This window comes from Sporothrix brasiliensis (genome assembly GCF_000820605.1).
Source record: "Sporothrix brasiliensis 5110 chromosome Unknown Cont18, whole genome shotgun sequence".
NCBI classification, from domain to species: Eukaryota; Fungi; Ascomycota; class Sordariomycetes; order Ophiostomatales; family Ophiostomataceae; genus Sporothrix; species Sporothrix brasiliensis.
In genome coordinates this window covers 2,261,589-2,286,380 of record NW_024467137.1, presented here as the reverse complement: position 1 = coordinate 2,286,380, position 24,792 = coordinate 2,261,589, and the positions used below count along the sequence as shown (strand labels likewise).

General features: G+C 56.3%; 8 protein-coding genes across 8 annotated transcripts; 4 read left to right on the top strand and 4 right to left on the bottom strand.

The window, feature by feature from the left end:
- Nucleotides 1-1,403: 1,403 nt before the first annotated feature.
- On the bottom strand, nt 1,404-2,109 carry SPBR_09092 (uncharacterized protein; the record flags this gene model as incomplete). Its single annotated transcript, XM_040767218.1, has 3 exons — nt 1,404-1,586; nt 1,672-1,705; nt 1,922-2,109. The coding sequence occupies 3 exons, from the start codon at nt 2,107-2,109 to the stop codon at nt 1,404-1,406; spliced, it is 405 nt and encodes a 134-aa protein (XP_040619613.1).
- An 812-nt stretch (nt 2,110-2,921) lies between these two features.
- On the top strand, nt 2,922-3,842 carry SPBR_01934 (uncharacterized protein; the record flags this gene model as incomplete). Its single annotated transcript, XM_040760244.1, has 2 exons — nt 2,922-2,986; nt 3,092-3,842. The coding sequence occupies 2 exons, from the start codon at nt 2,922-2,924 to the stop codon at nt 3,840-3,842; spliced, it is 816 nt and encodes a 271-aa protein (XP_040619612.1).
- Nucleotides 3,843-5,046: 1,204 nt separating this feature from the next.
- On the top strand, nt 5,047-6,562 carry SPBR_01650 (sir2 family histone deacetylase; the record flags this gene model as incomplete). Its single annotated transcript, XM_040759960.1, has 2 exons — nt 5,047-5,200; nt 5,325-6,562. The coding sequence occupies 2 exons, from the start codon at nt 5,047-5,049 to the stop codon at nt 6,560-6,562; spliced, it is 1,392 nt and encodes a 463-aa protein (XP_040619611.1).
- Nucleotides 6,563-7,441: 879 nt separating this feature from the next.
- SPBR_01435 (mitogen-activated protein kinase kinase) lies at nt 7,442-9,585 on the bottom strand (the record flags this gene model as incomplete). Its single annotated transcript, XM_040759746.1, has 2 exons — nt 7,442-7,831; nt 7,897-9,585. The coding sequence occupies 2 exons, from the start codon at nt 9,583-9,585 to the stop codon at nt 7,442-7,444; spliced, it is 2,079 nt and encodes a 692-aa protein (XP_040619610.1).
- A 5,670-nt stretch (nt 9,586-15,255) lies between these two features.
- Nucleotides 15,256-17,193, top strand: SPBR_01492 (uncharacterized protein; the record flags this gene model as incomplete). The annotated part of the gene is made up of 3 exons (XM_040759802.1): nt 15,256-15,487; nt 15,554-15,720; nt 15,874-17,193. 3 exons carry the CDS (start codon nt 15,256-15,258, stop codon nt 17,191-17,193), a joined length of 1,719 nt encoding a protein of 572 aa, XP_040619609.1.
- Nucleotides 17,194-17,699: 506 nt separating this feature from the next.
- On the bottom strand, nt 17,700-18,674 carry SPBR_01905 (pyridoxamine phosphate oxidase; the record flags this gene model as incomplete). Its single annotated transcript, XM_040760215.1, has 2 exons — nt 17,700-18,473; nt 18,567-18,674. The coding sequence occupies 2 exons, from the start codon at nt 18,672-18,674 to the stop codon at nt 17,700-17,702; spliced, it is 882 nt and encodes a 293-aa protein (XP_040619608.1).
- Nucleotides 18,675-19,497: 823 nt separating this feature from the next.
- On the top strand, nt 19,498-21,822 carry SPBR_01389 (3-methylcrotonyl-CoA carboxylase alpha subunit; the record flags this gene model as incomplete). The annotated part of the gene is made up of 1 exon (XM_040759700.1): nt 19,498-21,822. The coding sequence occupies one exon, from the start codon at nt 19,498-19,500 to the stop codon at nt 21,820-21,822; it is 2,325 nt and encodes a 774-aa protein (XP_040619607.1).
- A 281-nt stretch (nt 21,823-22,103) lies between these two features.
- Nucleotides 22,104-23,894, bottom strand: SPBR_01551 (uroporphyrin-III C-methyltransferase; the record flags this gene model as incomplete). Its single annotated transcript, XM_040759861.1, has 1 exon — nt 22,104-23,894. One exon carries the CDS (start codon nt 23,892-23,894, stop codon nt 22,104-22,106), a length of 1,791 nt encoding a protein of 596 aa, XP_040619606.1.
- Nucleotides 23,895-24,792: the final 898 nt, after the last annotated feature.

Here is a 24,792-nt window from a genome sequence, read left to right as displayed (position 1 = left end):
TATGTGGTGGCTGTGGTTGACACAACGCGAGGAATCGCGGTGCTCTTGTGCGCCGTTGTTTGCTCTTTGTTGCTTCGCAATTGTAGTCGTGAAGGTAAAGAAGAGGGCTTCAGAAGAGAGCTGCAGCCTGGTGGATGCATGCCCAAGAAATTTTTAGTAGCCTTGCCTAGCACGGCCAGATCCCCTGCACTGCACTACGGTGCCTGGGCACGCTATATTTGGTAGGCCGTTTGGTAGGCCGTTTTGCAGGCGCATAGTCCACCAACATAAACGGTGCAGCCAGGCAGCCAACTGCCATCGCCAAACAGCTCACAAACTTTGACAATGTTGGCCATTATCGAAAATGTTAGATTCAAGACTTTTAGCTGAAATCCTTATCATTATAACATAACGAGTGGTCGTCGGGCTGCAGTACACGAGTCGATGACCTGCTCATCTCCACTATTCAAGTTATGCTTTATTATGCCGATTTTATGTCACTCAGGAGCAAAAGGTTTGATAAATTTTGTGTATTTTTTTGGGTAGTTGCAAGATATCCGGATCCGAAAAAACGCCCCTCCAGTTTTTTGTAACAATCGGCTTTTGTCCTGTCTGCCTTTTCTTTTCCCTTCTTCCTGGAGTCATCCTAGTTCGCTACCACCGTTTTGAATGCCGTCTGGATGTACCGAACTCAAGTCGTTTGCTGGCTCCATCTTCTATCCGCGTTGCTTTCGTATTGTTTTATTGTAAGGTTTGGTTGTCTTTGATCGTAAAAAGAACAAGAGAGAAATGAGAGCACGTCTTTTCCTTCATCCTTTTCCTCGCAGGGCTGATCGGCAGGTGAGCGAGATGTATAGAGACGATGATCGTGGTCCATTCGGAAAGCTGCCTCAGAGTCAAAATGGGTTGAGTTTCCTCTAGCTCCATATCAAAACCCAAGCTGCCCCATCCCAAGAGAACCTCAGCACGTCTCAACTGTCATTGTCGATACAAAGCCGTGGAACAGTGAGGGCAAAGGAAGAAAGAGAAGTCGCGCCGTGAGGGATGGTCGTGTCGATTTTCTTTTTGTCGTCGCTCGGTCATCGGCCAGGACGGGAATGAATTGCCCTGCCTGAATCGAGAAATAAAAAGAGGAAGGCGAAACAGGTGCAAAATAACGCATGATGAAAATGAAGCAAAAGAGAAAATACAGCCCCCCAAACAAGGGAGGGACTGAGAGGAGAGCGACGGTCGAGAAAAGGCAAAAGAAAAAGAGCGAGAAACGAACCTGCCAGACGGGGGCAGTCGACCGTTTCTGCTAGTTTTCAAATGTCTATTCCATCGATCCGAAGAGCTGATATATCGAAGACATTTGTGACGAGTTTAGAAAACAAAGGGAAAGACAAAAAGAAGAATTCGATTCGCTTGTTTTAAGATAACATCGTCTACTTTCTCCGGAAAGAGCAGCCCTCCGTCAGTCTCGCCTTGCCACCGGTGGGCTGGCAAAGGACGGTCGTGCAGCCTTGGCAGATGACGACGGTCTGTGCGTGAGAGAAAACGGTGGTGATGGTGAAGCAGCCGGGGCACTTGACGTCCATGAAGAACGAGCGAGGGGCAGGCACAAGGGTCTGCCAGAGACATGTTAGTATCCAAGAGACTAGAGGGTGCGGCAAATGCTCGCATCGACGAAAGTGGGTGTCGTGGTCGTCATACCTTGAGCTTGTGCTTACGGGCCTCAGCAGCAGGGCTGGGGTTCAGCAGGTCAACGGCCAAAACCTGGACGACGAGAAAAACAAAATGTCAGCACTTCCGCATACAGTCGATGATAAAAAGAAAAACATCCACCTCCGTCTCCCGTTTCCAGAGTCGTCATTGTCATTTCCGTCCTCGAATCCCGGCAGCATCAGTCTCAGTTGTTATCATTGTCCTTTGCATGTTCGATGTCCGATTTTCACAACGCTACGCTCTGGCCTTCGAAATGGTCGTGTCGATAGAGCTCCCATCAAAGCTCCCATCAAGGTCGTTTCCATCCTCGTCTTCAAGGCGTGCGTCCGTCGTCGGGTGCCCGTATCGATGCCGATGCTGCCGAGTGTTCCCAACGATCTTCATCGTCATGTTCATCCTGACGTGCTCCCTTGTTGCTTCCTCCATCGACAAATGACTGTAGCACGCACCATTTTGACGGTTTGAGGAAATTGTCGAGATAAATCGAAAAATCGAGCGGATTGGTATCGGTAGGATTAAAAAATCTGGTTGTTAAGAACAAACAGATTTCGGCGCTCGTGGATTTGGTTGTTGAAGTTGATTTGGGGTTGGGTGAAGAGAAGAAGAGAAGAGGTGGGAAAAAGTCAGAAAGAGGAGTCGAGCAAAATGAGGGCAAAGACTAGGCTCAAGCGGCAACAGCAAAGGAGCGAGACGGTGTGTGGGCGGGCAAAAAAAAAGCCAGGAGTGGGCAAGAGCCAGAAATTTTTTGTTTAGCCCATAAAAAAATGGACCAACCAGAGCAGAGCAAAGCGAGGGCAAATGGGCGACCTCTCTGGAGTGACCAGCTAAAAAGGCGGCGAGCACACCCCCAACACCGTGGATGGCCACGCTAGCCATTCTAGGGCCTAGCGCATTAGGGTTTCTGCCAAAGATAGAGTCACGTGTGTTTACGCCACACGAGTAGCTTCCAGGAGAGGCTTAGCCTGCTGCTCGATTAGTCATTTCTGACTCTTCGGCGGGCTTAACAACAGGGCAGCTAATGGTCAGCCAGCAAGCAGCTCCCTAGGCTGCCGCCGAAAGGCTGGCTCCAAGTTGGTAGTGGGGCAGCTATCAGATACAGGCAGCTATGATTCCTCGCGATTTCACGACAGAGGAGCGACAACCCGCTATACTTTGTGTTTTACACACCATTCGCATGCTTCAACTCGTTATCGATTCTTTCTTTTGGTGCAGTCATACGCCAAGCACTCACATTCACAATGGCAGCGCCAATGGACCAGAGAATAGCAGTGCCGGTGGACGATCCAAATGCTGATACAGAATGGTGAGCATTTGAAAAAAAGGACGGCGATTGAGTCATGGCGCGGCAATGACTCAAGACTCACGACGTGAGACGCAAGGTTGACTCTGACTCTTTTCTTTTCCCAAGGAACGAGATCCTCCGCAAGCATGGCGTCATCCCCGAGAAGCCGCCAAGCCCGACCCCCATGATCGAGGAGGCCATTCTCGAGGGCCGGCGCCTCGCACACGAGAACCGCCTCGAGGGCAAAGACCTGGACGAGCTCGACGAGTTTGAGGACCTGGAAGACGAGGAGTTCCTCAATGCGTACCGCCAGCAGCGCATGCAGGAGCTGCACGCCCTCCAGAAAACGGCTGTCCACGGCAGCGTCTACCCAATCTCCAAGCCCGAGTACAACCGCGAAGTGACGGAGGCGTCGAAGCAGGACGGCCGCGCCGGCACAGGACAAGGATCGCCCGTGTTTGTGAACCTCATGTCGTCGACGGGCACCAACGTCGAGTCGCGCGTGCTCTCTGAGCTGTTCCGCCAGGCCGCGACCGAGTACGGCGAGGTTAAATTCTGCGAGATGCGGGCCGACCAGGCCATCGAGGGCTATCCGGAGCGCAACTGTCCGACCATTCTCGTGTACCGCAACGGCGACATTGCCAAGCAGATTGTGACCCTGGCCATGGTGGGCGGCGTCAAGATGAGCATGCTGGACATCGATGCACTTCTGGTCGAGGTGGGCGCGGTTGCGGACAATGACATGCGCGTGCTGAAGCGGCGGCGAGAAGCTGAAGATGCCGCGGAGGAGCGCATCATGGCCGGCGCCAACAAGTCGATCAAGACGAGCCGAGACCATCGGAGAAACGACGACGACGACGATGACGACTGGGACTGAGGATGTCGGTCGAGCAACTAGCAGTGTGTCACGGCCTGCATTCATGGGCGCTCTATCTACAGAAATTGATGGTTGGCACGGCATGGACAAGTACCAGAAACGGGCTTCGAGTGGTCTACGAATCTACGTATCGAAACGCACGCACACAACTTCCTGGGCTTTGTATAATGATAGAGGCGGAAGGTTGCATCCCAACGCAGGCCGCTGAACAAAATGCAGCAGACGATAGCAGCTGCCAATCATGCCCAGGCAGTTTGGGGCATTTTGTATATAATTTGACAGTGTTGTACAATATTGAAATTATGATACCAACCAAAGCCGTCGTTGGCTGACAGTTTTCTTGCAAGTCTAGCTCATACCAAATCGACCTCATATTCGTTTGGTACACGGGACAGCCGCAACCATCCAACAGTCAAACCATCTCACAAATGTATAATGCAAGGCTTTCTATGTCACCTCCGCACGTATTTTTTATTTTATTTCATAAATAAATTGGCAGACAGCCTGTGACTGTGCTGGAGTTTCCAAGGCAGGTTCGCTCCTTCTCCCCGGTCCCCGTATGACGTACGACCGGGCGCTCCTCCCCTCACAATTAGCGACGCACTTGCCTGTATTTTGTGCCTCTCGCAATGGAACTGATAAAATAAAGTGGAACTGGACCACCTTCCCCCCCCCCATCAGCCGCATGACGGAAGGCAAGAGGAAAAACTGATCAGCTCTTGGCAAGGCTACCACATGCAAGAGCGCCAAACGGCAATGTACTAAACTGCTTTCTTCTCGTCAACAACTCAACTCTCACGACATAGGCTAAGCGCTCCTCGACAAACAATTCTGTAGTCATACCTCTCACATTGACGTTCTCGCACGCATACATCGACGGCCCTCGAGTCGTCTAAACAAGCGGATATCTTTGATCGACCGTTTTCCAATCTTCTTTTGCTCTCGTTCTGCATCAATTTGCCGCAGGCATATCCAAGTTTTTTGTACCTTCATCATAGGTCGCCGTCGGAAAGACCGTCACCGCCCGCGGTGGTCGTCGTCGACATCACCGCCGCCACCTCTCTCACGAAGAGAAAAGCAAAATCGACGCGCCGATCGTCCGTTGCAAGTCGGAGGGGCTGGACGGCGCAACGACAAGAACAGCAGCAGCAACAGCAACTACAGGGGAAACAACCGCACCAACCGCACCAACAGATTCGGCAGGATGGGCCAGGAAGTGTCCAGCCAGATCGACGAGAGCACGCCACCTCAGACGCTGAGCGATCGCAGCCTCGAGGCCGTAGCCCAGTTGATACTCGATGGCAAGGTGCGGCGCATTGTTGCCCTGACTGGAGCAGGCATCTCCACAGCTGCAGGAAGTACGTCCACGGCGCGTGTGTCTCGATGACGTTTGACTTTTTGACGTTTTGGCGTTTTGGCGTTTTGGCGTTTTGGCGTTTTGGCGTTTTGAGCGCCTGAAGGATCCAACTAACACTCAACCAGTTCCTGACTTCCGGTCACCGGGCACCGGCCTCTACGCCAACCTCCAGCGCCTCAAACTGCCCTATGCAGAGGCCGTCTTTAGCATCGATTACTTCCGCGAGAACCCTCATCCATTTTACATCCTCGCCAAGGAGCTCTACCCGGGCCAGTTCCATCCCACCGTGGCCCACGCCTTCTTGTCCCTCCTCGCTGCCAAGGGCCTCCTGCGTATGCTCTTCACGCAAAACATTGACTGCCTCGAGCGCGCTGCTGGCGTCCCTGCCGACCTCATTGTCGAGGCCCACGGCTCCTTTGCCACCCAGCGCTGCATCAACTTTGACTGCCGCACGCCCTTTCCCGACGACGAGATGCGCGAGCACGTGCGCGACGCCCGCGTGCCCCGCTGCAAGCAACCCGGTTGCGGCGCCCTCGTGAAGCCCGACATTGTCTTTTTCGGAGAGAGCCTGCCACAGCGTTTCCACGAGTTTGGCAAGCTGCCGGCCACCGACGCCGACCTCGTGCTCGTGCTGGGCACGTCGCTGACCGTCTACCCCTTTGCGGGCCTGCCGACCATGGTCCCAGACCACGTGCCGCGCGTGCTCTTCAACCGCGAGGTGGTTGGCGACCTCGGCACCCGGGCCGACGACGTTCTGGAGCTCGGCAACTGCACCGCGGGTGTGCTGAAGCTGGCGGATGCACTGGGCTGGCGGGCCGAGCTGGACGAGCTGTGGCGGACTCTGGTCGGCGCCGAAGAGGTGGAGCGGCAACGCGGCCAGGAACAAATCCTGGCCACGGCAGGTCCGCGGCCACCGAGCGAGAGCAGCGACGGCGACAGCGACAACGACAACGACGGCGACATGGACGTTGGCAGGAAAGTGGGCCCTGGTGACGACGACGATACCAAGTATGTGGGTGGCGAGTTCGACGACACAAACGACCAGCCGCCCGAGATTGGCGGCGCACTGTCGTCGGCCGAGGCCGAGGTCAACGAGATTGCCAACGAAATCGAGGCCATCTTGAAGCTCGACGAGAGCGGCAAAGAGACGGACCCGCCCTCAGATGATGCCACGTCGACTGAAAAGCCCACAGCAGACAGTTCCAAGACATCAGTGGACGGAGCAGCACCAGTAGAATCCACAAAAGCGACCACCTCGGACGCAGCGCCCAAAGAGACCGAGGAGACAGCCCCAGGAAAGGAACCCATTACTTCAGGCTCGAAAGATAAACCGAAACACATCATTGAGCGGCCACAGCTGTAATGCGTTGCCGCGTTATTTTCATGACATAGCTTAAACCTTTGTCTGACGGCGCCGTATTGGGTTTTATTTTATTTTTTTATATACGTGGCATACACGACAGTACTGGCAGCATTTCTTTTTGAACCTTGGTAGGGTCAATGCATCCTGTCACTCTCTAGGCGAAATTCACATGTTCAAGCCCCAAGACGTTTGTGCGAGTATTTGTACGAGCATTCATTCGTGACCTTGGGAATCTCGTAACAATGACGTGGTTGGCAATGGGAGCGCAAAACGAAAGTAAGGATAGAAATATGCGTGTGCTACAGTGGTCTTTCTTTGTGGATGTATTCGTATCGGAAATGCAAGTGCAACGAAGAAAATGCTGCCTCCATGGAAACTCTCTTGCATCTATGATGAAACATGAAAGCAGGTCGACGAGATTGATGAAAACGCAGAACAGAAACATGGCTACAAGAGGGAGCAGGAGGGTGCACTGCGGTAGAAACAAAGAAAAGAATAAGCCTCCAAGCAAAAGAAATGAAACTCTCAAACGCCAGAATAAATCAAAATAAAAACAGTACGTCAAATTTGGTTCGGAGATGAAATCGAACAAGAGACAAAAAATACCGCCCTTCTTTGATACAATTTTTGCTCCATCTGCAGTGACGTTTTGCGATTCGCTCTGTCCGTTTTTTTTCATACTGTCGACTCAACAACAGGGAAGGCGCTTTCTTTGTGGTGACATGAAAATGGTGACGCTGGAATATGTGTGTCGTGAGAAGGTGGTTGGAAAGTAGAAAGAATTGGAGGACACTATCGACAAAGGGTCGGACGGAGTGAAATGAAGTCAAGAACTAAGGTAAGTGAGGGCAGTACAGAGAAGGTGGGAAGAAGCGGGCTCTAAGGAGCCAGGGGTGCCGTGTGCAAGGCCGGCTTGGTACTGGCAGCATTCCCTGCCTCGTTGGTCTCGTTTTTCTTCCGCTCCAGGACCTTTGTTACCCATGCCGCAATGTCGGTGTCGCCTGCAACGCCGGCGTCGGCCAAACTGAGCTGGTTCACGGCCGCAGCAGCCTCCTCGCCATCTACATCTGAATCCGACTCGGACGCCGACTCGTCCTCTTCCTCTATGATTGTCGCGGCCTGAGCAAGCGGCTTCAGCCACGGGTGGTTGAGCAGCATGGAGTAGGTATATCGCTTCATGGGGTTCTTGTTGAGACACGATCGGACAAAGTCGCATGCCGTCGCCGAATAGCCCTCGGGCATGTCCGGCGGGTCGCCGTTGACAATAGCCTGAAAAGAGTCAGTTTTGAGAAAAAGAGAAAGCGCAGGAAAGCAAGTGGCAGGGCGAAACTTACGCTCAATTGGCTAAAGATGGTGGACGAGACCTCCGGCGGGTATGGATAGCGGCCCATGGCGCATTCGATAATGGTCAGGCCTAGGCTCCAAATGTCACTTTGGACGCTGTACGTGCCCTCGGCATTGGCACCGCCAGCCGACATACCGCCGCCGGAGATGCGCTCGGGGGCCATGTAGCTCTGGCAGCCAATGTTGGTCTTGGCAATGGAGGCGACCAGGTTGCCAGAGACACCAAAGTCGCAGATCTTGACCTGCCCGTCGGTGTTGGCCAGAATGTTGGTCGGTTTGACGTCGCGGTGAATGATGTTGTGGTCATCCTTGAGCGTCTTGAGGCCCATGACTGTCGAGTACGTGATTTTGCGCAGGACATGCTCGGGGATGCCGCCAGCGTACAGCTTGTCGATGGAACCGCCGTCCATGAATTCGATGCACATGTATACCGCACCCTCCTGGAAAAAAGCACCATAAAAGTCGATAATGTAAGGGGACACGCACTCGTGCAGAATCACGAGTTCCTTGAGGATCGTAGAGAACTTGGCTTCGTCCAGTTCCAACCGGATCTCCTTCATGGCCATGACCTTGCCACTTGTCCCACTCGACACTGTGCCGTTGCTAGCAACTTTGTCGCACGTCCCAGACGCCGTGGGAGGAGCGCCGTCCGTCTGTGTCGTTTGTAGTGACTGCGCCGTCGCTTGCAGCTGCTCCTTTTGCTTGCCAAGTGTATTCTTGAAGCCACTCAGACCCGGACCAAACCGTGGAACGGCAGGCTTGGCATGGCGGACCTTGAAGACAGTTCCGTAGTTTCCCTTTCCTAACTCGTCGAGAACCTGGATCTCGTCGAGCGAGATCTTGAAGGTGTGGCCACCCGCAAAGTTGACGCCCGTCCGTGTGATGGTGGCGGCGCCCTCGAAAGTAATCCAACCCTTTTCAGCATCAATGTAGTGCTTGAAGTCGTTCATCTTCGAGTCGTGCCGACCATCCTTGAGCTGTGGCCGGCCGAGGCCGCCGGCACCAGGGCCAGCACCGGCGCCCATGTCAGACAGTTTTGGTGGGCCGCGCGTGGGTGTGGTGTCGCCAGGATTTCCGGGTAGCGGGCCCAGCTTCATCGCGCGTCGTTCGCTCAAACTCGGACCGCCCGATCTGCCCGAAACCTTGGGCACGGCCGGTGCGGACTGAAACCCGGGCACCGATGGCCGTCCCATGCCGCCGAGATTCATGCCCCGGTTCAAATGTGGCGGGATGCGAAGGTTGGCTGCTGCCATTGCCCCGGACGATGTGCTGCGTGATGCATCAATCGTGCCGTTGGCCCCAGCAGATCCAGTGTGGTGTGGTGACATGGCCATGCGCTGCTGCTGGAGGGCACGCGCCTTGGCCATGAGATCGAGCGGCAGATTGCCGGCAGAAGGCGGTGGCCGACGGGCGCTGTTCAGGGTCCCGGTGACGGTCGAGGAGGGGCTCATGTTGATTTTCGCAGTCGGCGTGCCGGAGGGATCCGAGGTGGCACGCACAGACGGAATGCGTCGTGGTGGTTGAGAGGAGGCGGTCGTCGGAAATGGTGGGTTTTCGCCGAACGGGCTGGAATGGTCTGCCGGGGTGGTGGCGCCGGAGTCGACAGAGGCTGGCGAGGCGGGACCACTATCCGGAAACTCGTCCGGCGTGCTCGCCGCGGACACGTCGGTATGTGACATTGCGGAGAGCGGGGACAGCGGAGAGAGGGGGGGAAGATAGAAGAGAGGAAGAAGAGAGTGTGCCCCGCACAAAAGAAGAAGAGGCGCGGGGAAAGAAAGGGGAGAAGGAGAAGGAAGGAGAGGGGAGGAGAAAGAGAAAAAGCTGATTGCTATTGAAGCCGAAGCATGTATGTAGTGCAACAAGGAAACTGAACGACTGTGAATGCACGGAACGTTGGAAGGTTCAGTGTTGTTGTGGGGTGTGCTTAGTTTTTTCCTGTCGTGGATGCGACAAGCGTGCTTATGCGATTTGTCCAACAGCCAAAGTCGTCTCCACGTTTTTCGATCAGGAACGCTCGATCAACTGCGGCACCGGGCAGTGGCGCTGAACAGAGTATTCGAGGGAAAGTGGACGCAAGACCACAGACGACCCAATTCGAATACCTCAGTCCGGTAACAACACTATTGCGAGGCGGCAAAGGCGTTGTGATGGATAGAGACAGGGTGGGGATGGCGCGTGTCTCTCTGGCAGTGTACACAGAACGTAATCTTATGTATGTGTCAGGGTCAGGCTCTGATCGATGAGCACCGAGTGTTCGATTGACGTGTGGATCTCGCTTATAGTGGTTCCTGTGGATGTTGTGGCTCGTTTTTGGTCCTTTTTTGCGTTTGTGTCAGGGGCAAAGATGGGTCCGACAGTTGCCGCAGACTCTCTGTATCGTTGTGTGTGTCCCTTGTCCTGTGTCAACGTTCTGAGGAAGAGACAAGCACTACCAGGATCAGCGCAGTTTACGGTTGCTTGTTGCTTGTCGGGTGTCGATTGAGGATGCAAAAAGAACAAAAAAGTGTGCATGAGGAGAGTGAGGAAGTGAGAAGACGGCAGTACTTGGAAAAGGCAGGACCGCTGTGGATATGTATATGGTGATATGGGGACAGTCACAGGCTTATTTAGACCGGATGGAGGAAGAGCGACCACGGACATGGGAATGCTCTGTATGTCTGTGAGGCAAGAGGTGTGGGATACGACGTATTGGGTAGTTTATTACTACAGGACGGGGTGGCAAGAGCGCCCACGTTGGAGCAACACAATTGACGATTCTTGTTCGTTCCTGCCTTGGATGGGCCGCGTCGCCATCCATAAAATGCAAGAGCAGAAAAGGGAATATAACTAAACGGGAAAAAACAGAAAATAAAAAGACAGCAGAAGAAACAAAAACTAGGAAGGAGCGACAAAAGCCACACAGGAGACACAAAAAGAGGGGTCTAGAGAGACTACGCTGTCGTGCGCGTTGGGCTTGCACCAGAGTCGATCGCTTCCGTGTCATCAAAGCCGTGTCGCAGGTCGAGACAATCGCATTCTTGTTCGTTTGGCCTGCCTCCCTGCCTTCCCTCGCTCACACCAACACAGGTACTCGCATTTTGCCCCTCGGTCTGCCCTAGCCACTAAGTATCCGTTCCAGGCTAGTCTCAGGTGCCTCGTTGGTTCTTTCCATCTACAGAAGTATGGCATCTCGCATTTAGCTCTGTTACAGGCGGCAGGAGCCCAGGAAAAGCTTTAGGTGGACCCAACCAAATGTCGCGGCGCAAGAGACTCTCACTCTTAAGAGATGTGATGGGGGCCTCAAAGCCGCCACGCTAGCAGGCTGTTAGTGGCGGACGATAAGCGGAATGCTGTTAGTTGATGCTCTCTTTTCCATGTAAATCCAGGAACCCAAGTGCTGCTTCGTGTGCCTGTCAAATTGCATTTAATGCATCGTTCTTCTGCACATGTCTATGTCTGCTTGCTTCTCTACTGTAGCTTACTTTGGTTTTTGCGGTTTACCAGCTACACTTGTCTACTATTCTCTCAAACACGCAGGGCATATATCGTTGTCCCGTCGTCTGATTTGCTATTTCCTTCTGTTTTTGTTTTGTTGCTTTCCACTGTCGCTGTCATAGACGGCCAACAGAAAACCAGCCACAATCTATTCTCCAAAGAGTCTTTTTTTCGGCCTCCACAACAAAAATCGAAGAGAACACCAGTGACAAGTCCAGTCACGGCCCAGGCCCCGTCGTCATCTTACTATGCCATTGTACAGCAGCGTGCCATGCAGAACGACGGAGCCCAATCATCCTCGTCCCTGCCCACTGCACCTAAAGCACGCACGAGTCCCAAATGGGGTGTGGTCTGGCCTGGGGCCAGGGAAACGCTGCGTCGAGCGGGCGAAACAGGCAAAAGACGGCTAGAGGATATGCAGGATGGGCGGTCAATGACGTTGATCACAACGGCGTGGTTGGGCGACCCGCACGGGAGACGTTTCAAAAGAGAATCTCTGTGCCTTCACTGTATATGTTTCTCGAGAACATCGCAGTCTGCCGTGTGAAGGGTGTCTATTTTCGGGACGTGACGACGATCCAGAATCTTGATTTTCTGCTCCGTGGCGTTTGCAGTGCATATTCGGCACGCCCCCTACCCCGACTGGCATCTCTATGACGGAAGATGCCATTCAGCTGCATTGGGTTTTCGTCACACCAGCACATAATTTTGATTGCCGATTGTTGGATTCGCTCGCCGACGTCAGACAGAGTACAGTCGAAATATTCGGCTTCCCCAGACTCGGAGTGTCAGACACACACGTACGCATTAGCACTCGCCTCGCGTCCCTTCATCCTTGACCACCTTCACCTGGTCGATGATGCTCAATTTCGCCTCTGTCAGCCGATTTACATGCACGCCGTTTCAGGGTCCCATTGCATTGCCTCCTTGTCAGCTTGTGTCCCTTCCACGCCGAATGTGCATCCTTTGCATGCTGGCCCACCAAGAGGCAAATATTCACTGGCAGGTCATCTGTTTCCTTTTCATCTGCCTCCCCACGCGACAGGACGGATGGAGTCAGGGACAAGGGTCTCTCTGTGGAGGTGATCCGGCGCAAGAAGCCATGATTCCCCACGGCCTGACTGCCAACAAAACCTGCATCAATGCCCTTGCGAGCCTAACCAAAGGCAGGTGGTTTGGCTCACCAGGACGTTCGTAACCGGTTTTGGGTTCCTCACTGTCACAGTCTGTGATATTTTTGGATTCCACAACGTATCGGAGCTCTACATTACGATGTAAAGCCTGCAAGGTGCAAAACGGCTCGTGTGTGTCGTCTCGCAGTCAACTTTGCGACTGACGACTAACCGGGGTGCCGTACTTTCGAACGAAGGCGACATTGAGGGCCCTCCCGCTGCCTAGCGGCAAAGAGAGCATCCTCTCCAGCATCCATCTCTCCGTGGTCATACTGACGGTGTCCAGCCTAGCTAGTCCTTGTTCCACTGATTTCCACCGGGTCGTTGGTACGTTTTGAAAATGTTCAATACCGGTGTTTTCCTCCGGTGTGGCATCTGCTGCGGGAGATCTATTACCACCCTCGCCCTCGCACCCAATCGCAGAGGCCTCCGTAAATGATCGACCCACCTTGTTAACAAGTCCTTCGCCGCCAGCGACTGACTTTGCATATTTTGCTGTTGCCGTGTGCCACGAGTCGATAGCCCTGAATTATGTTCATCGTTTGGTGTGCGATGGCATATGGCTCATGCTGTGCTGTGCCCATTCTTTGGGTGTCTTGTATGCTTTGCAATTCCTTTCTTGTTCGAAAAGCTATACATCGACTTGAGACGGTATAGTAGGACAGAATTCTATCCACGCAATCAGGCAAGATACTTCGCGTTGTAATTACACCACAGACTCTCTGTGTTTCCTTTCGTATCGTGACTTCGTCCTCGTCCTATTTGCAACAACGCCGACCCTTGGTCGAGCTGGCCGTATATCAAAATCCTCGTATATCGGGACACGCTGGAAAGTGAAAGTGTGCGTACGTGCATGTGCGTCGTCGGGTGCGTCAGCGCGTGTCCAGATGTGGTGTTTGAAACGTGCACCATATGCGAATACAAGCCACACACAACAGCCACAGATGGCCAGTGAAAAGGATTCTCGCGACGGAACAACTGGGCTACGACATCTGACGCAGTGGCAGCCGAGAGGCAGCTGCGCGGGTGGTGACTGCTGTGGTGACTGCTTTGTCGAACACGTCGAAAACACTCGCTGTTTCACAAATTGGCTGGTCTGGAGCTCTCTTTCCCAATCTGCCTCAATCCGATCACCTCCTTCCCTGTGCGCTCGCAAAACTCCCTGGCTGCATATATTCGGGCAGGTGCAATCGTGCTTGTTGCCCCGTCGTCTCGACCAATGCGGCTCACATTGTCTCGTTCCCCCTTTTCACTCCTCATCCTTTTGCATCCTCTCGATTGCCCAATTCCTCGGGCGTCATCACTTACCCCCAACCTCCGACTCATTGTCAGCGACTGGCAGATTGCGGAGTCGTTCGGCATTGTGGGCAAGGCCACTGTCAAGCTGTTGCCTGGTGTCATTCGTCAGTGCTTACATGGGCCAGTGTCAAACGTCGGATGCTTTGTTTGTTCGGCCCTTTGCCAGCTCGCCCATGAGCTGTTGGTGTTGAGCTGAGTTCGCACAGTGACGCCAGCTGCCCTCCCAAACACGAAACCGCAACTGGGCGCTTCCATGTTTGTTGGTCTGATTCCATTGGTTACTCTACTCTGCCTCAATCGGTTCCAACAAAAGTTCCTGCATACGAAGGTCTTGCCAAATCCAAAAAGGACCGGGCATCTTTTGTCGTTTAGTGGCGAAATCAAATTCTTTCAGCAGCAATTCGACACACCTCACAGCGGCAGAAGTACACAGCCATTGGAGACCGTTGCCAATTCGGCCAAGAACGACTGAGAAAGGGAAAAAGAGGCTGAGGTGGGCCTGGAAGCTTAGCTTGCCTAGGTATGGCGCGGCTGGATGCACGCCTTATCTGAACCCGGCACCCTCCCACATGCCTAGATTGTTCGCCATTACTCGCCCAATCCGCGCAATCCACCACCTATCCACGCCATCCACACCTTCTCGCTATCGCCTCTCCCATCTCGATTCTCGTTAGCGGCGCGCGAGTATTCTGAATACGCAACACTCTAGGCTTCTACTCAAATAAAATCCTTTTTGAGTGCAAGGTCTAAGAGCAGTGCCACAGACCAGGGCCATTTGGCGCTGGTCACCAACCGTGCTTAGCACCAGTCAATCCTGTTTCGGACGGCTGTCGTTATCAGTTACACTGGGGCTTCTTCCCTTGCTTCCGCGAGATATCGCCTCACCTCGACATCGACGCACCAGCGTCGGCAGCAACAGACGTCGCTTCGGGCAGACCAGCCAGCTCCGATCTCCTCTCCCCAGAGTTCTCGTGGGACGAAAAATCACAATCGATTCCCCTTTTTAAATCTGTCACAAGACGACAGCTGCCATCCACGTTTTTGGCTCGACCGAATCAAGAGATCGACGGGGACTCCAAATTGGGCTCAGTCATCATCCCTCTAGCCTTCCAACCACTACAACCTTCTTTGACAACGACAAAGCCAGGCTTCTGTCTCAATCGTTAGACAAACCCTTTGGGACATTCACTTCGACCCTGGTAGAACCCTGCCCCGAAAGGACACACGACACCTCGGACTCGATCTTGTCGGCCAGACGGATTTCTTTCTCGGCTCTTCGTCTGAGGACGCACTCGATCCTAGCCCTCCATCGTCTCGCCTCTACGTCTCTCCATACGTCTTGAACAACCAAACAAAAGTCGAAACATATCTAATTACCTCCAGGCAGTGGCCGCTGATACTGCCATGGAGTCTTTATCCAGCGGCTGCATCTCTGAGGTGCAGGCGATAGCGATCATGAAGTCGCACGAGTCACATCCTTCGTTTGGCCGCCTCGTCATGCTCGTCTTTGAGGCCGTCATGGAGGTCGTGTGCGTCAGTTTGCCAGGCTACATCATCGCGCGCCTGGGCCACTTCGATGCCGATAAGCAAAAGTTCCTTGCCAACCTCAACGTGATGCTGTTCACGCCGTGTCTGAGTATGTGCCGAATTCGCTTTCCTGTTCTTTGCTCGTCACACATCGCTAACGGATGTCTTCCTCCAGTTTTTACAAAACTCGCGTCTCAACTTGACGGCGACAAGTTCATCGAGCTCGGCATCATTCCGATAATCTTTGTCGTCATGACCGCCGTGTCGTACATTGTGTCCAAAGTCGTGACAAGGCTTTTTGGCTTCAACAGACGGGCCGCCAACTTTGTGACTGCCATGGGTGTAAGTGGTAATGCTTTGGGATTTTTGTTCATTGTTTTCGTTTCCAATGTGCTGCATGAGCCGAGAACCGATCGCTAACTTGTCGCTCCTTCGCCACAGGTCTTTGGCAACTCCAACTCGCTTCCCATCTCCCTCGTCCTCTCCCTCTCCCAGACACTGAAAGGCCTGCACTGGGACAGAGTTCCCCGCGACAATGACGACGAAGTCGCAGCGCGCGGCATTCTATACCTGATGATCTTCCAGCAGCTCGGCCAGGTGCTCCGTTGGAGCTGGGGCTACCACGTCCTGCTAGCGCCCAAGTCGAAGTACGAGGAGTACAACCAAGACGCCGCGGAGGAAGGCCGGTATCGCGACGACCCCGAAGGCGACGAGACTGCTCAGGGTGGTAGTCATCCCATCATCGTGGGCGTGACTACCCAATCCGATGAGGGTAACGACGAGAATGACGATGACGATGACGACGACGATGACGATCTTTTGGCTCACAGCCCTGTCACGGAGTATTCGGACGTCTTTGTTCCGTCGGGACGAACGCCCGTGGCGCCGCGGTCGCGTGGCTCGCCGTATGCATCGGACGCTGAAGACGACAACGGCGGCGGCAGCCAAGGCAAGCGCACGCCAAAGAAGCGCAGCTCGAAGCAGCACATTCGCACCGTCAGCAGCAGCGACTTTTCCGGCCTAACTGCTGCGAACGGCGGCGTTCCTGGACTGGACAGCCATATTCTGTCGTTCCCACGCATTCGCAACATCAACGAGCCTGAAATTCCCGAGGGCCTCGAGGGCGTCAGGGTGCGCTTCGACATCTACCACCACCGCGCCGCCAACTGGCTGGCGGCGAGTGGCAGCCGCATCTATGCGTCGCTGCCCACCCCTCTGCAAAAGGTCGTGGTCGTGGTTCAACATGTCGCTTCGCGGGTGTCGGGTTTCCTGTGGGATTTCATGAACCCGCCGCTGTGGGCCATGCTGATTTCTGTGATTGTTGCGTCGTTCCCCGAACTCAAGCGTCTGTTTTTCGAGGAGGGCACGTTCATCAACAACAGCGTCACGAGCGCAGTCACCTCGACGGCAGGTGTCGCTGTACCCCTCATTTTGGTGGTACTTGGCGCCAACCTCGCACGCAACACACAAACCCAAGCGTCGCACGACCCGGAGGAGGCCCAGATTGGCAAGCGTCTCCTCATTGCATCGCTCGTCTGCCGCATGGTGCTGCCCACGCTGATCATGGCTCCCATTTTGGCCCTGTTTGCCAAATACGTGCCGGTGTCCATCCTCGACGACCCCATATTTGTCATTGTCTGCTTCCTGCTGACGGGCGCCCCCAGTGCCCTGCAGCTGGCGCAGATCTGCCAGATCAACGCCGTCTTTGAGCGGACCATGTCCCAGATCCTCTTCCAGAGCTACGTGATTTGGATCCTGCCCTCGACGCTTATTCTCGTTGTATGCGCACTCGAGGTCGTCGAGTGGGCCAAGTAATGTCCACAACCTCTCTCCCTTGTAACGATTGTGTTCCTATGATGATTTTCCTTTTCATTTTTTTCTGTCATGGTTCTGTTTGGCCTTCCAAGCTCTGCATTTATACCGACGTTGGCGTCCCTGACTTTTTGGTGGTTTTTTTTTCTTGACCTTGGGGATTTAGGCACAGGGTTTCGGTATTTCTGGCGCTTTGTACTCCGTTTACCATGCCAGCGGATGGTTGGTTTGGTTTCCTATTGTGTTGGACTGTATTATGGACATAGATTAAGAGCATACAATTTGAAAGTATTACTTGTCGACTTTGTTGATTTATTCGTTTATTATTTTGTGGGATTATGTATTTTTTAGTGATGCACTGTTAAAATACAACTAATAAATATTCACTAACCGTGCCAACGAAATACCACCATTGATGACGAAATTCTTCCATATTGTTTATGTGTTGCCTTTTTATACCGTACACAGAGTCCCGTCCTTCCGAAGCCGCAAACCGACACCGAGAGCAATCACATACCATTGATGGTCGGCTGTGACGCCTCGGCAGCAGGTGCTGGCGGTGCCAGCACCCAGTCTCGCACCTGGCCCTTCCAGTCACTGATGCGCACATCCCGGATCGCCACCACAATCACGCGCACTTCCTCGCCGGCGACAAACCGCTCCCGCCCGTCCTGTGGACGAGGGTCGGCCCCGGACGCCGCTGTCGCCGGCGCCGCTGCCGAGCCACGCCCGTGTGCAATCTGCTGGTGGATGCGTGTCTCGTCCGGGCCGACCGGGTCGGCGGCAAAGTTGTTGTAGGCCAGGTGCTGCTCGCGGTAGTAGGCCTCTTCCGGCGAGCCTTGGGCCAGCAGGCGGGCTGTGCCGTTGATGGTCGCCGAAATCGACGACACAGCGGCCGTGTTGAGGTTGAGCAGGAGCGTGGCCAGCGAGGAGGGGGGCTGTTCTGCTGCTGCGGCGCCGCCGCCGAGCGCGCCCAGCCCGCCAGAAAGAGCACCACTCGTCGCGCCGCCGCTCTCGGTGCCGCCGCCCGGACCGTCGTCGGAGAGGGCACTGCCTGCGGACATGCGGCGGTGCAGCGGGCGGTGCGAGACCCAGTCGTGGACGAGCAGCGAGACATTGGGGTTGGCAACGATGTTGTGCGTCTTCTTGCTGGCCGGATTGGAGGTCATGACGATGACGGGGGATGCAATCGGGTGGTCGGGCGCGCCGGCAGCGCTGGGCAGGTAGGTGTAGTTCATGAGCGATACATGGGGCTGGTTGTCGACGCAGGTAGCGAGATGGAGCTGGAGTGACGTTAATGGGAGTCCATGCGGTCTGCACGTTTCTTTTCCTCGCCATTGCGGCCGTCGTCGGTCCCTCAATTCGGTTCTACTTACAAAGCGTGCATTCTCGAGACACTGGACGACTTCCGTCGGCAGCGAGGCCGTAGTCTGCTTGTTGGTGTCGCCGTCGGAGGCTTCGTGGTTCAGAGGGATCTGCTCCATGGTGGCCTGATGCGTATGCGATCGCCAAGTGTCGAGATGTTGTCAGGGTTGTGATGTAATGTCGAGGAGGGAAGAAAGGGTGAGAGCATCGGGCGTCGTCGATAACGCAGCTTTGGCCCTTTGGCTCGTTCTGGACCTTCCAGCGCTGATGGGGTTGTCGGCTTTGGTGGGAGGGAAGGAGCTGGTTCGCCAGTGGCGGGGCAGGTGCGACGGAGAGCCGTTGCCCACAGCCATTGCTACGGCAGACCAGAAAGTCGCTCGACAAGTCGTCGACGTCGGCCAACGGTCCGGAGGAGTAGATACGATGTCGTTAATTCAGTTTTACATTTCAGCCGTCCGTACAGTTCCCCTCATTTTTTTCCAAATGTCTTTTCCTGTGCTGCCGTGAGTTGCCCGGTACTTTCGCAACCGAGGCGATACCTCCGCTGGCGCCTTCCCCGTACTTTCTTACACGGAAACTAATGACGTCTGTTCCTCCCCCAATTGGCCTGTGCACCGTCCACAACCGCCGCCTGCCGGTTTTGGACTGCCCCAGGCCTGCTGCGGCTATTCTCGGTCTGTGAGGAGGAAAAGGAGCCAGAAACAAAAGGGAAGGCACGACCGAACGAGATCAACACAAGACACATATTTTTCTGCTTTTCATTTTGGCGATTAGAGAAAGAGCGACCTGTTCTATAAACAATAAAGGGATTGACATTTTGTGCCCCTGACACGTTTTTTCCGCATACATACCTCATCTCTCTCCACGCTTCGCCAGCGTTCACCGATACCACTCTCGCCCACGTACTCTCCTCCGTCTCCTCTAGCACCACCGCCACATACTATGCGTCCTCTCAAGCGAGCCGCACATACGCGGCTGCCCCTAGGGTACCAGCCTGTTCGCTACCTTGCTTCGACCTCATTACGCTCTGCAACACCCTCGACCGAAGGAGCATCCACGTCCCCTTCCGCGTCTGCATCCGCGTCTGCACCCGCGGCGGCGCCTCTGCCGTCCCTCCTGATCGCCAACCGAGGCGAGATCGCTCTGCGCATCCACCGCACCGCGACGCGGATGGGCATTCCCACGACGACGCTCTACACAGCAGTGGATGCAAGTGCGCAGCACGCCAAGGCCTCGCCTCGCAGCCTCGCCCTCGGCTCGTACCTCGACGGCGACCGCATCATTGACCTCGCCAAGAAGCACAACATACGTGCCCTGCACCCGGGCTACGGCTTCCTGTCGGAGAATGCTGCCTTTGCAGAACGCTGTGCCGAGGCCGGCATCACCTTTGTGGGCCCGCCTGGCAAGGCCATGAACGACATGGGCGACAAGGCCCGCAGCAAGGCCATCATGCTGGCCGCGGGCGTGCCCTGTGTGCCGGGCTACCACGGTGCCGACCAGAGTCCCGAGCAGCTTGCTGCTCATGCCGACGCTGTCGGCTACCCGGTCCTGCTCAAGAGTGTCCGCGGCGGCGGCGGCAAGGGTATGCGGATTGTCCACACGCCGGCCGAGTTCGAAGCGCAGCTGCGCAGTGCACGTGCGGAGGCCAAGGCGAGCTTCGGCGAGGGCGGCGAGGTGATGCTGGTGGAGCGATACATTGTGCGCCCGCGCCACGTCGAGGTGCAGGTGTTTGCTGACACGCAGGGCGGGTGCGTGGCGCTGGGCGAGCGCGACTGCAGCGTGCAGCGCCGTCACCAGAAGGTCCTGGAAGAGTCGCCGGCACCGGACCTGGACAACGCGCTGCGCCACGACCTCTGGGACAAGGCGCGCACGGCAGCCCTGGCGGTAGGGTACGTCGGTGCTGGCACGGTGGAGTTTATTTTGGACCGAGACACGGGCGAGTTCTTTTTCATGGAGATGAACACGCGCCTCCAGGTCGAGCACCCGGTCAGCGAGCTCGTCACGGGTACGGACCTGGTGGAGTGGCAGCTGCGCGTGGCGGCGGGCGAGCCGCTGCCCATGACGCAGGACGAGATCGAGGCCAAGATCGACGCGCGGGGCCACGCCATTGAGGCACGTATCTACGCCGAGAACCCCGAGATGAACTTTATGCCCGACTCGGGCAAGCTGGTGCATCTGACGACGCCTCGGCCGCGGGCCAACAACGACGAGGAGTCGGACCTGCGCATCGACGCCGGCTTCGTGCAGGGCGACACAGTGTCGCAGGCATACGACGGCATGATTGCCAAGCTGATTGTGCGCGGCGAGGACCGCGCGCAGGCGATCCGCAAGCTGGAGCTGGCGCTCGAGGAGTACGAGGTCGTGGGCCTGCACACCAACATCGAGTTCCTCAAGCGACTGTGCCGGTCCGAGGCCTTCCAGGCGGCCGACGTCGAAACGGGCTTCATTGACAAGCACCGCGACACGCTCTTTGAGAAGCACGAGGTGGCCGACGAGGTGTACGTGCAGGCGGCGCTGGCCCTGTTGACGTCGGAGCAGAGCAGCTCGTCGCTGGGCGAGCCGCACGGCCAGCCGTTTGGCTTTGGTGACATTAGCAGCGGCGGCACGTCGGAGCGCAGCTTTGCCTTTGCGGTGCTGGACGCGTACAGCGACCGGACGGGCGACGTTGTCGAGGTGACTCTGACGCAGACGGCACGACAGCTGTACAACGCCCGCGTTTCCTGGAAGCCCACAACCAAGCCCGTCGCCGGCGAAGGGCAGGTGTCGGGCGTCTCCACGCGCGAGTTTGACGGCATTGTGCTCGACGGCACGGCCTCTCGTCAGCCGACACCCGAGGCCACGACGACCAAGCTGACGTCCTTCTTCCCGCTGTCGCGCATTGCGTCGACGGTGGTGCAGCAGCGCCCCGAGGGCCTAGATGAGGGTCCCGTGCGCGTGACGGTGTTCCAGGGCGGCGCCAAGACGGACCTGGCCCTGGTGTCGCCCGGCTGGCACGCCAAGGTGCTGGGCTCGGACGCCAGCTCGGCGGCCGCGTCGGTCGTGGCGCCGATGCCGTGCAAGATTCTGCGCAACGAGGTGAGCGTGGGCCAGACAGTCGAGAAGGGCGCGCCACTGGTGGTGATTGAGTCGATGAAGATGGAGACGGTGATCCGGTCGCCACAGGCGGGTGTGATCAAGAAGCTGGCGCACAAGGAAGGCGATATCTGCAAGGCTGGCACGACGCTGGTGCTATTTGAGGACCCGGAGGGCGGCGAGGACAAGGCATAGTACTTCAGGCGTGGTGCACGAGGTGTTTGAAATACAGCTCAGTCTGCCAGAAAGGCAGCTCATATTTGCGTACACGGTGTTTTTTGAATTTGACATTATATTTTATACATTTTGGATATATGAAGAAGGAAAATGCACTTCCTTTTATGCATGCACGACCCTGCGTGTGCATTCCTTTTACTCCCAAACCAAGTGGTATCCAAAACGCCCTCCCATGCTTTGTGTTGTATGCACGAAAAAACGAAGCTCACGTAATGCTTCCATTCGATTGCCGACACCGACTATGCCAGACTTGCCAACTCCGCGGGCGAGAGAGAATCCAGATCGAGACCGGCGAAACCCTCCTCCACCGACCACGGCTTGCTGCCGTCGCCGCGCACCGCCGCGGCAACGGGCGTATACAGCACGTCGCACGCGCGGCCCACGACGAGGAGGCCGGGTGGCCGGCTGCCCTCCTGCTCAATGGCCGCGGCGACGTGCTCCAGCGTCGTCCGGATGACCTTTTGGTCCGGGCAGCTGGCACGCTCAATGACGGCGCACGGCGTCGAGGCGGGCCACAGCGTGCGGCCCAGGTTCGTGCTCCCCTCTTCCTCGGCGGTGTACGCCGTCAGCTCGGCTACGAGGCCCGTGATGCGGTGCAGCGCCATCAGGAACACGGCCGTCCGCGACACGCGGTAGCCCGGCGGCGCGGGCGGCGTGCCTTTCTTGCCGGTGCCCGTGCAGATGAGCACCTGGTCGGCGGCGTCACGGTGCGTCGGCGGGATGCCGGCAAACAGCGGACCGCTCAGTGCCGACGTGATGCCCGGCAGCACAAACAGCGAGCGCCCGTCCTGGAAGCCGGCGGCGCGCAGCCGCAGCACCTCCTCGCCGCCGCGGCCGTAGACAAAGGGGTCGCCCTGTTTGAGGCGCAGCACGGTCTTGCCGGCGCGGGCAGCGGCCGTGGCCTGCTCAATGAGCTCCTCCTGGGCGGCGTCGGCATTGCCGGGGAACTTGCGGGCAATGGCGACGTCGGTGCGGCGCGGGATCAGATCGAGGACGCCCTGGGGCACGAGCTTGTCGGCGAGGATGACGTCGGCCGACAAGATGGCCTGGTGGACGGCGCGGGTGAGCAGGTCTGGGTGGCCAGGGCCCGATCCAGCCAGAATGATGCGGCCGTGGCTCGTCGTCCCGGCGGCTCCTGGGAGCGCCGCGGTCGCTTCCTCCTTGTCGACGGCCGGGGCGTCCCGCGGCAGCGCCGTGCCCTGGGCATATGCTTCCAGCAGGGCCTCGACGTCGGCGTCCGTCACGCCCGCCAGGCGCTTGAGCGGCCAGTACTCGCACATTTGCGCCAGCCAGCGCATGCGTCGCGTCTTGGTCGTCTCGGCCGTCTCGGCCGTCTCGGCGGCGCCGACGTCGCGTGTCTCTGGTGACGGCACCAGCTGGTTGAAGGCGGCGCTCTGGTCGTAGGAATCGTCTTCGGCGAAGAAGGGACTGGTGGGCTTGTCGATTGCCGCGGCGGTCGCCTTTCTGTCTTCCTCCTGGATGCGCCGCCGCAGAGTGCCGAGCCGTGCACAAGCCTCGCCCAGTCCAGCTGGTAATGTGGCGGCCACGTCGCGCCGGATCCGTGAAGCCAGCTTGCAGCCACTGCCGTTGGTTGTGATGCCAATCTGCAGAGGTCCCTCGGCGTGTGTCGACAAGAGCGAGAACGAGCATAAATCGGGGCGGTCGACGACGTTGACGGGGATGCGTCGCCGGCGACAGGCAGACGATACCGTCTCGGCGATGGACGGGTCGTGGTCGGTCACAAACACAGCGTCGACAAAACCGTCGACGGCCTTGCGGCCGAGGGTCTCGAGGTGGTCGTGGGTGCAGACGGCATCGCGCACCCACCGTACCTCGCCGGCATCAACGCGGACCTGGAGGGCAGCAGGTAGGAGGGCGCCATTGGACGGCTCGGGCGCCACCAGGATCGGAACGGCGCCGACAGCCAAGCTCTGGTTGCAGCGGGCAGCCGCCAGCGGGTTCGAGCCAACGACAAGGTGGACGTGGCTGCGGCTATCGACGGCCGTGAGGAGCGAGGTGTGGTATGCCATATCGAGAAGAAGAGGGCGGAGGAGGAGGAGGAGGAGGAGGGAGGGAAGAAATGGTCGGTCAGTGGGGGAAGGCCGTTTCTCGAATGTCGTCCGTCGAGTGAATCACCACATCAGCACTCTCACCAATAAATAGGGAAGCAATGGACGGGAAGCGACTAGGAAATCTGTCGACGTCGACGCCGTTAACAACTTTACAGTCTGTCGCCCAATGTTTTGCGCCGACCAATGAGCGTGCAGGGCTGTTATCAAAGAGAGATGCCAGTGCTCTTTGCGTCAGGAAGCAGCAACCGACCGACCCGCCGGCCGCCGGAAACGGTTCGCTGTCGCAGGCGCAAAACTTTTTTTTCTTCTCCGCGGCCGCTAAAACACTGACGCCATAGCTGTAGTGGGCCTGTCGACTGGCACCCCCACACCCTGTTCTAAAGCAGCCAATGGTATTAGACCATTTTCTTCCAGGGCGCGACAGCGGCAGTCGGGCATTGCACCACTGCTGGTTGCTCTTGCCTTGGACGGCAGTGCGGTATAATTGGGCCTATCGTGCTTTCCTGCCGCAGTGAACCGCGAAGAGCGTCATGCGGTAAGTGCGAATGGCGATAGCTTCCAACCGCCGCCACAGCACGTGATGTTTACTGCCTCGACTGCAGATATTTTGACCTGGTTTCATTGGTATTTTCCCAACTTTTTGCCTCATTTCCTATGACTTGCCAATGACTCTTCCCCGAAATACAAAACGCTATGTATGACCTGACTCCATCCAGTTCCTATTCCTGGGATGCCTGCCAAATGCGTATAAAATGAGGACAATGCAAAAAAGGCAAGAACGCCCTTTGGTCCAGTCATCAAATGGATCAAAGGTAAAAATAAAACAAAAACAACAACAAAAATAATCGCAACAGAT